Source organism: Plectropomus leopardus, chromosome 2, assembly GCF_008729295.1.
Source record: "Plectropomus leopardus isolate mb chromosome 2, YSFRI_Pleo_2.0, whole genome shotgun sequence".
NCBI classification, from domain to species: Eukaryota; Metazoa; Chordata; class Actinopteri; order Perciformes; family Serranidae; genus Plectropomus; species Plectropomus leopardus.
Window position 1 is genome coordinate 26,416,918 of NC_056464.1, and position 10,568 is coordinate 26,427,485.

The following is a 10,568-nucleotide window of genomic DNA, read 5'->3' on the forward strand; positions in this document are numbered from 1 at the left end:
AAATATCAGATAGATATTTTTTTGCTTTGGGTTCCTTGTGTATTTGTTTTTTGCTTATTTTGTTCTAATTTATTCTGTTTTGATGAGTTATGCCGCTTTTTTCCCCATTTAAATAGAGGAAGAGTCTGAATAAGTCATTCAGTCTTCCTTCCTCTTCAGCACTGAAATGATATATGTTTTCTTTTTATTGTGCAAATAAATGAACATAAAGGCAGCTTAAAAGTTGTAGTTTTCTATAATAAACAATAGCCTACTAACATAAAAAAGTTCGACATATCTTTTTCTGTTTCTTAAACTATGACAGGATGTAGCATTCCCTATAGAAACTTAATTAAGCGATTTAAGAGCTTCCCCTGACAGCAGGCTCATTATCTCTAATTGACTTGTAGTATGATCTGGCCTGCAGGTTGTCCAGGTTGCAACAGGAGGGATGAAGCAACATCTAATGCACTGATGTGTCACTAAACCACAGGTATAATATTTCTGTGGCTACACCTTAATGAAATAATTTTTTTTTGGGTTATGAATTGATATGTAATTTTTTTTTTCTGGGCCGTAATCTTGATGATCAAAGTCAATCACAATAATGTTAGATAAATGTGAAAATGTAGCTACAGTATGCAGAGGTTGAAAACACTGCAGTAGCCTGCATAGAGGAACACAGTAGTTTATAGAGCAATTAAAGCATATATTTACCACCGTTCCTGACTAAATAAACTCAGATATCAGTGAAAAAAGCAAATGAGGAACATAATATGTATAAGATGCTGTGTGTTTGGGAATTTGTAGTGAGAGTTATTGAAGTTTTCTATTCAGACATATACTCATGCATGCATACAAATGGGTATAACATATATTAACGTTTCTCTCATGTATATACATGTCTCATGTTTGCCATTTGTGTTGATAGGGTTTAATTTTGTGTTAATGTTTATAAAAGCGTTACTTTATGTTTTCAAAAACATTGAAAAAAAGATATGAGCAACTTGATAACAAATGTTCCACAAATAACATGAAATTCGTAGATTTGGAAAATTATTTTTAAGAAGCTAGGGAAACATCTAGGATTCAATTAGTACATACTTAAAATTGTTTCAAAATTATTACATCTTTTTGAAGATAATTTCTTTGTTTTGTTTTGTTTTTTTTACTTTCTTTTTTGTGTTTTAAAAAAACAACATTTTAAGTAATTTCCATGTACTTTTTACAAATTTCTTACAAAGTTTTGTGTCACTTTTTCTAAATGAAATTACTGATACAATGTTCTAAGGTTTCAAATGGTTAATGTGGGTTTATAAAGGTGTTACTTTGTGTGGACTGAAATGAGATGTTTAATATATGTAAAAAACTGTGGACCAAATGAGATGGGTTTGCCTTCAGGGCACAGCAAATGGTGATTCTAAAAAAATAACAAACAGGTTAAACAAATAGGCTGAGTAAATTTTCCCCTACTGGTTGCTTAATAAGTCAGTCTTAAAGCAGAATGAAAATGGCTGTAGTGACAATAGGGTTAATAGAAAACAGACAGATGGGATAACACTAACAGCAGTAAAACGCAAACAAGGCCACGCAATAAATGTTATTATTTTGACCCTCACCTGTTGGCCTGCCACACCTTGTGTAACCTGCATTATGGAAAAACTACAGTTTTCAAATATTCTGTCAACTATTTGAAGTAAACCTGGCTTCACATGTTGCGTAAGAAGTAACAAACCCAGTTAACGTGAACAAATATCTGCTGTATTTGAAATAAAACCAGTTTAGGTTGATTTTTGAGGCAATATGTAACCTATGTGTTTGACAGCCAGCATAAAGTCCCGCCTCCGTTCCATACACCACGCACTGTGATTGGCTGATTTTCAGCAATGATGGACTGTGATTGGCTGCTGGTGCTCAGTGGGTGTATCAGGATGCAGATGTTCTGCAACTGTTGTGCTACAAACCTTACTACTTAAACATCGTTACTTCAAGATTATACATTGTAGCAACTTCACGTGTGGTATAACGTTTGTCAGCCGGTGTCCGTGTAGATTTCGTGGTAAAATATGTCGACCGTCGACCTTGCTCAAATTGGAAAAAACTTGTTGAAGTGCGGTGAAACTGGAGAGGTAAGCTGCCATAAAGCTAGTTTGGTTTCAAAGATAACTGCAGACCTTTGAGCTTTACCGATCCTTTTGAGTGATTTTTGTTTAAATGTGCTCTGGCTTTTAATATAAAGCGTTGTTAGGTTGACTTGTTCCCCTTCTGTGCTCCCTGCTGTTACACATTATCTCACAGCATTGATATAATTAGTGTCAAATGAGGCCTCCAGAGTAGCATAATGATGACCTGAAGGGACTACATGTGCATACTAATCATATATTGCTCTGTTTAAATCTACCATATATGATTTCAAAGATAACATTTACTATCAGTAGCATTTTGCTATGTATGAGGGGGGGAGGGGATGGTGCAAAAAACACTAAAGGGGACTTATATTTTATCTTTTGACTTAAGGGAGGGGCATATAAATGCCTGACACATGGTTGTATAATGTGACAATACATTTACTGATCCCAGTGACTCTAAAACAACCCACTGAATGAAAACTTGCTTGTCGAACCTAAAAAATGAAAAGCATGTTGGACATGGCGCAAAGCCCAAGGAAATGCCTATAGAAAAACAAACTGGAAAAACAACCACCATCATGTTTTTTCTTGATTTATTTTTAGATTTAATTGTACTTCTTGTTTATCTCTCTAATTCAGTGAACTGCAAGCTCAAAACAAAAGTCTTCTCATCCTCCGGCCAATGACTTATATGTCAAACATTATAATTTACTGAAGATGCAGCATCTTAAAATTAAAAAAATGATAATAATAAAAAATAAATAAAATATAAAAAATAAATAAACATCCTACCCTAACATCCCAGTTACACACCTGTAGCATTACAAAAATGTTTGAAAACAACTTGGCTAGATTGAAAAATCTAACTAGAAATTGTATGAACTTAAAACCCAAAATGACTTTCAGACAGTGTTTAAGTTTTTAAGTCAAAAATTGTACTTCAGTTGCCGGTGCAAACAGTTTGCTTTGGATTTATGAACTTTTTCATTTTAGAAAAGAAAAGAAAATCATTCGCTGACTTCAAAGCAAATGTAAAGAGTAGCAAGAACCTTCACGGAAATGTAGTGAAGTCAAAAGTACAATATTTGTCTTTCAAATGTAGTGGAGTCAAAGTAATACGTTTCCAAAAAAGTAATACTCAAGTAAAGTACAGATACTCAAGAACTCTACTTAGTACAGTACTTAAGTAAATGTCCTTTGTGACTGTCCACCACTACTTAATTACACCTATTCCACATATGCTGTGTGTGTGTGTCACCTGTTTAGTGTTTTCACTGCGTTTTTCCCTCTGTGTGTGTGTGTGTGTGTGTGTGTGTGTGTGTGTGTGTGTGTGTTTCAGAGTGTAGAGCTGCAGTCTCTGTGGAAGGACCAGCCAGTTGTCTTGTTCTTCCTGCGCAGGTTTGGCTGTCAGGTGTGTCGATGGATGGCATCGGAAGTCAGCAAACTCGAGTCGGACATGAAAGCCAGCGGTGTATCGCTGGTGGGGGTCGGACCTGAGGAGTTCGGCCTGAAGGAGTTCAAGGAAGGAGGTTATTTCAAAGGATGTAAGCAGTATTTACTCATCTAAGACAAACATGGGTCTCTTCAGTCGTTTTTTTCCTGATTTAGCTGCGCTGACACAGCAGTGCACTCAGAAATATGTGGTGTTTAAACTATTGTGGAAAACACATCATGACACATAGGCTTACGTCTGCTCCACTTAAACTATTTTACAGCCTTAATTGATCAGTTTCTGTCTATTCATTTTAAAATTTGACCAAAGATTTAATGGTATAAAATGATCCAACTGCACAAATGAACAGCAAAATACCAACTTTTATTTTGATTAAACAGCTATCTTGGGCCAACACTTTTATTCTTGCACTGGAACAGTGGTGGGATGTAACTAAGTACATTTACTCACTTACTTTCGTACAGTTATGACATACCTGATGCAACAACCCACACTGAGACTGAAATCGAAATAGCTGCATTGTCCCCCTTACACAACCAAACTTGCCCATCCATGTTAACAGCCATTGGTTTAGTTAAATTATAATAATCATCTATCACCTTCTTCTTTTAGCCATTTATATTGATGAACAAAAGAAAACCTACAAGGATTTGGGCTTTAAAAGGTGAGTTTATTAATTCCATGTTCCCTTTGTGTAATAGAGAAGTTGTTTTATATGAATGACATTTTGCGTTGACCCTGATGTGAATATCTTTCATTCATGTCAGAGATCATTTTAACTTTAATCATATACTTTTGAGCAGCAATGATTAACATGGAGCTCTTTTCTTAATTGTTTAATTGTTTTTAGTAATCTAGCATACAGGCCAAACATTCACTTTGTTCCAGCTTTGTGAGGATTATCTGATTGTTTTCGGTCTTTAATGATAGCAAAGGGAATATTTTGGGGTTTTGGACAAGTTTTAAAATAAATTAAGACATCTGAATACATCTCCTTCGGCTGTGGGTAATTATAAGGTTATTAGCTTTCACTACTCGTGCTAATCTCCTTTGCAAAAGATAAGATGCCTTGTGACGAACTGTAATTGAAAAACTGTGTCTCTTCACACTCAGGTACACAGCCATTAGTGTGGTACCTGCTGCTTTGGCGAAGAAAGTACGAAATGCAGCTTCAAAGGTACGTCGCTTCATGGTTATATGATCACTTCATGGTTTACATTTCCTACAGTAGTAGGAGCAGGGGTAGAGTTTTTATTTACATGTAATCCCCCCACACTAATTTTTACACTGTCACCTGTTGAGTGAGGTGAAAATGCCCCCCAAAATGTACCTAAGTAAGTGTGTGTATCTGTCTATCTATCTATCTAAATCTATCTATCTATCTATCTATCTATCTATCTATCTATCTATATGTGATTAAGCTAGTTGTTGAGCAATTTTTTCTACAGTTTAAACATGGGGATAACAATGTCTTATTTGAGAATAAAATGACATATTAAAATAATTAATTCTAAGTATGTCAGTTACACAAATACAAGCTATTTAAGTCTTCTCTTACAGTGTACCTCTGTTTTTCTTCTGCCCAGCAAAATACAAACTACAAAATACTTAAAAGTGATTGAATAAGTACTGTAAATAAATTTAATTGAAATACTGCCCCTCTTTGCATACAACAAACGTCCCAAGACTGGAATTGAACACAGGATGTTGCAGTTTTATTGCCTGTGCTTTAACCACTCAAGGCGTTCCCGGGGCAGGTTTGAAGTTGCTGAGGGCCAGATTAACAAACTGACCTCCGACTGTCTGTTTACTCTGCTGCTTTCAGGCCACTGTTGCAGGCATCCAGGGGAACTTCTCAGGTGATCTGCTGCAGAGTGGAGGCATGCTCATTGTGGCCAAAGGTACGATCAAGACACACCAGGTGGGGGAATGAGTAGGGGTCTGTCTTCTGAAGGGATTGAAGTGATTGGACACAATTTTGGACAACTCCCACATGCTGTCTAAATAGCAAAAGTTTTGGTAACTAGACCTTCATCAGGCAAAATGTATAAGTGAATGGATAAATATGATAGTTCAAAATAACTTGTAGCATTGTATTCATAAGGGTGAAGTGTGTACGGAAGTGTAATGCATTCACTTTCACGTTTGTTTTTCTGAAATAACGATTTAATACATTAATTAATTCAGAAAAATGAGAATTCAGAAGCTTATCTCATTAAGTCAGGACAACAACAGCAGTATTTTTTTCCAATGAAATATTTCATTTTGAGATAGTCTTGTTAATTCAGAAAAACAGAGTAGATTTTTTTTCTGAATTGAATGCACTTTTCTTGTGTAATAGCCCTTTTCCACAGTCATGGGCTTGCTTGGCTTTTGAGTTTGGTGTGGGGGTCATTGGGGGTCAGCTGCGTTTGGCGAGACGTCACTGCTGATCCTTAGTGGCAGTTTCGGCCCTTTTGGCCCACTCTGGAGGTTGATTTCTGGTGCAGCCTGGCACGGCTTGGCATGTTCAAACTGATAAAGGAAATGCAAATCAGGACGACACTGCAGCCAAAAGTGCCAATGGAAAAAGGCTTGAAGCTTGTCCTGTCATTTAAAAGAAGGCACTGGTGTAGTGGAGAGTATATGCAGGTATACGGGGTATACCCGCCTCTTTTTCTGGCCCTATACAATATATCCACCTGCCAGCCAAAAAGCCACTGGAATATCAAAAAGTGTTTTCCCACTTCTCTCTTGGTAACCTGCCCATCCACCCCAGTGATTTACCCTCCTAATCAACTACCACTACACCACTGAACGGAGGTAAATAAATGAGCTGCAGTCTTAAAGTCTCTCCTCTAGAGGGCAATGTTGCATCATGTTATTACAGAGAGGCTGGAAGTTCATAGTGAGATCTCTAAATCTTAGCTTCAGTGCTCTCCATGGCTTCTGACTTTTCACACTTATTTATATCTTGTATCCATACAAGTTTAAGGATCAGACTATTTAAGTATTATGCAATAGTATATTGTGTTAATAACTCTTAAATGTGGAGTGGACAGGCACAAATAATTTGCAGCACATTAGGAAAGCCAGTAGTAACATAACATTGTCTGTTCATGTGCTGATACTGTCTTACATGGTGTGTGTGGTCCGAGCAGCTTGTTCTTAATAAAAGAACTGGAAGATGCAGATTACAGGTCGTTCTGTCCCGTGTGACGCTCAGTTTAAATACCCTGGCTCCAGCACAGGAGACAGTTATCACTAGGGGTTGACAGATTATTGGCCTTGCGGATTATTGCGGCCAGTATTTGGCATTTTGCCGATTATTTGTATCAGTGTTTTATTTTACTGATCACCAATGAAATCAATTAATTGAAAAGTGCAAAGAAAGTGTCGGTATGGGAGGAACTTAAACTTCGTAAAACCTCAGGGAGCTATTTTTATTAATTTTTTTATTGATTAAACTTTTCACTTGAACTTATGAAAAGACAGTTGTTTGGAACTTGCTGTATATGATGAATGTTTTTGTTTTGATTTTACATTTGCTAAAGGCATTTAAACAAAGTTTTGTGTTTGGAGTTAGATTCCAAATTCTAAATATTGACAGAAAGATTTTTATTGTAAATGCATATTGATTGTGAATATTGGTTATTGGTCTCATTAACTACTGATAAGCGTATCGGCCCTGAAAACCCAGCATTACTCCTCTTTTACTTCCAGATTACTTTAAAAAGATGTGCAGGCATCAATCCGAATGTTTTGAGAGGCAATTTAGTTCTCTGAATAGTTATTAAATAGAGGATTTTATGTAAAACCAGACTGTACGGCACATTTTTGGACTGAACTATTTATATCTTCTTTTTTTGGTTAGTATCTTTTTTTTATCACCAGTATCATATGAATATGAACTTAGCACTGTGTTTTATCACTGCTTTTATGTGAATCATAAGTTCACCAAAGCGCATCCATTTAACAAGCTGCTACTTGATGATTTATATTATTATTGATCTAATACTGTATGTTTTCATCTTCAAAGGTGGAGAAAAAGTCCTGGTGCACTTTATCCAGGATTCACCAGGAGACCACCTTCCTCTGGAGGATATTTCCAAGGCTTTAGGTATCTCAGCCAAAGCAGAAGCAGGACAGAAGCCAGTGGTAAGACATCCCATAAACATACAAGAAAAGATGTGCTACATACTTAAGATACACACTGTTTCCTTCCTCTGTTTTTTATACTCCCCTGCTTTAATTTCTAATGTTTTATTATGCATGAGTGAAATAATCTGCACTGTGAAAGGCTAACTAAAACGGTAACAGTGTGTTTACTAAAGCACACTGGTCTGATGTCAGTTGGTCAGGTTTTTCCAGCAGTCTCTGTTTTACGTCAGCAGCAGCACACACATCAGAGTAGCCTCTTCAAAGACAATTTCACACTTATTACTCCATCTTCATGGTCAATCAGTGTCTGTGTCATAGGCTCTGTAAAGCTTTTTAACTTAAGGGGTGATCTCAGTGTGTACCTAATGCACTTAAAAATTCTCTGCAAGCACAAACTGAGAAGTCATTACAAATATCACAGTAATCAGCAGCATTACACAAGATTTATTCAATAACTATTCTTACTTCTCTCACAAAGATCGTCATGTAGCTTCAGCAGTGCTCTACAGAACTAAGTATAATTTATATCATGGAGAAATTAATAGGTTTGATGTGTTACAGATTACTATTATTATTATATCAGTGGGAATTTTTTTGCAAAAAAACACAAGATCCAGATGCTGGTTGCACAAAACAGCTTAAGATTTCTCCTTAAGAACACTTGAGGCTTGATTTCTCTTTAGCCGAGGGACTTACTTGAGGATTCAGATTCTCCATATGCCGTTTGTCATGTATTGTATGAGTGTTACCATACTTTTAGGATCTAAGAGTAATTTTAAATGCTTTTGAGTTTTATATTAGAGTTAGGTTGCAGGATGAAATTTACATTTGTAATCATTTGAGCTTATCTGCCAACGCTCACACCAAAACCACCGAGAGTGATAAATTGCACTGTAGACGATGAGAAGAAAAATGTTTTTTTTTTAATTTTCAGGTGAAATATCCCTTTAAAGTGTAGACTTTATTCTATACCATAAAAGTCCATTTAGAGACAAATTGCTCAGAGGTCATGGAAGTGTTATCTCATGTCCAGAGCACTGGGCGGTTTGTCCTGTGATCATCAGGGTTTTCGGCATGCCCACAACATCCAGCACATGGTCTTCATTTCCTCCTGGAGCTGTTTCTTGCTTCCCACAAAACCAACCATGTCAGAGCTTTCACAACATATACAGTATGGCTTCCCCATGACTTGTCTGAAGATGTCATCGCTGCCATGGAAGGAACAGAATAGTCCTTGTTTATCTCTGAGGGGTTAAAATGTGGCAGAAACAAGTGCGAGTCACAAGCTGTCTGTAATGCTCATGTTGAAGAGGTACTGAAGAAGATTAAGCCTTGTGAACTGAGTGAAGTCATCGGCTGATTAAGATAAAACACATCTTATCTGTGTTTACAGATGGAAAACTTTGAACTAGATTTCCCCGAAGAAGAAAACCCTGTTTTAACTTAAGCACAGTGATTCTGAGGCCCTGTAAATAAGGCATGTTTAACTCTAGTCTAGACAAACAAAATACAAATTGGTCTTTATCCCAGAAATTGGAGTGCCACTTACCTATCCCCTTATCTACAAGTAACTCACAGATAAGTAGTGAAAAGGCAGGAACATTGGGCTCCTTGGTGACCAAGTCGACACCACAACCAACAATCCATATTCTTGTATTTTCCAGCAAAGCAGTTGCTTCATTATATGTATAAATAATATGCAGTAAGCTGTTAAACCTGACCTGCCTTCTCCTGTACCTTCTTTTGCAGTGCAATGATGATGTTTGTACACGGTGATGAGCTGCCCATCGCACCAGAGGAATTTATAAACATCATGAAGCTAAAATGGAGATTTACGAAGCACAATGTCATCAAAATGCTGAAGTGAACACAAAACTACTGCCAATATACCTATTTGCTTGTAATTTAGTTGTGACCGTTACACAATATGCATTATCTACAGTGATAGCAACGGTGGCATTCCTTTGTAATGATTACCTCTAAATTGCAATTAATGTCATTAATTGTTTTGTTTGTATCTTGCTTTAAATGTCATGATTTTACATTTATTACACTCCATTTATAAAATAAATTAATTATTTATATGTATCTAATGATAATTAAAAGTTTTAAATCAGTACTTTGCTTCTTTGCATCAATGAGCAGTTTAATGCATAAATGAGAATTTTAATAAAAAGGTTAGGAAGTATGTAACTTGTTGACCAGAAGCGGTTAAATATTGTAGACATACACTCATACATCATTTGATAAAAACGTGATAGTTACCAAGGGAAAAAAATCATCCTGTAGAGCCTATATCCTGGTTTGTATCAAACTGTTCTCCAGCTGTTTTTATCATTGTGAAACTACAATACAACAAGCTTTGAGAATTACTAATTTTCACTTCTGCCACCTAAAAGAAAATAGCACTATTGGTCAATGTGACTGCTACTCCAATTACAACTAAAATTTGATAATTGCACTTTTCGCATTTTAACTGGAGATTGTGCTCGCTCTTTGTATAGTGTGATAGCTGTATTTGTCGGTCTGTATTTATTGTTGTAACTTTGTTTTAAACTGCCCTCTTGGCCGGGTCACTTTTGGAAAAGAGCTTTTATATATTAATGAGTCTTTTACTTGGTTAAATAAAGAATATATAGATGTTACTATTAATTTTATTAAAAAATGGCATACACAGCATGACTATTCTTTAAACATGCTTGAGCCTGCTACCCTTTCCAGAACACAAAATCCAGTTGGCCAATCAGGAATCCGCTCTGTAGCTGAAAACGTCGGCAGCCAATCAGAGACTACGTTACAGATGATGACGTAGCATGTAAGCCGCTGATTTCAAAACACCAATGGCGGCTCGCGCAGCAAGAAGTGCT

General features: G+C 36.4%; 1 protein-coding gene across 1 annotated transcript; it reads left to right on the forward strand.

Moving 5' to 3' along the window:
* The first annotated feature begins 1,922 nt into the window (after positions 1-1,922).
* On the forward strand, positions 1,923-9,753 carry prxl2b (peroxiredoxin like 2B). Its single transcript, XM_042500725.1, has 7 exons — positions 1,923-2,108; positions 3,448-3,652; positions 4,174-4,225; positions 4,675-4,738; positions 5,387-5,462; positions 7,580-7,698; positions 9,451-9,753. The coding sequence occupies exons 1-7, from the start codon at positions 2,046-2,048 to the stop codon at positions 9,475-9,477; spliced, it is 606 nt and encodes a 201-aa protein (XP_042356659.1). The 5' UTR covers positions 1,923-2,045; the 3' UTR covers positions 9,478-9,753.
* The last annotated feature ends 815 nt before the right edge of the window (positions 9,754-10,568 follow it).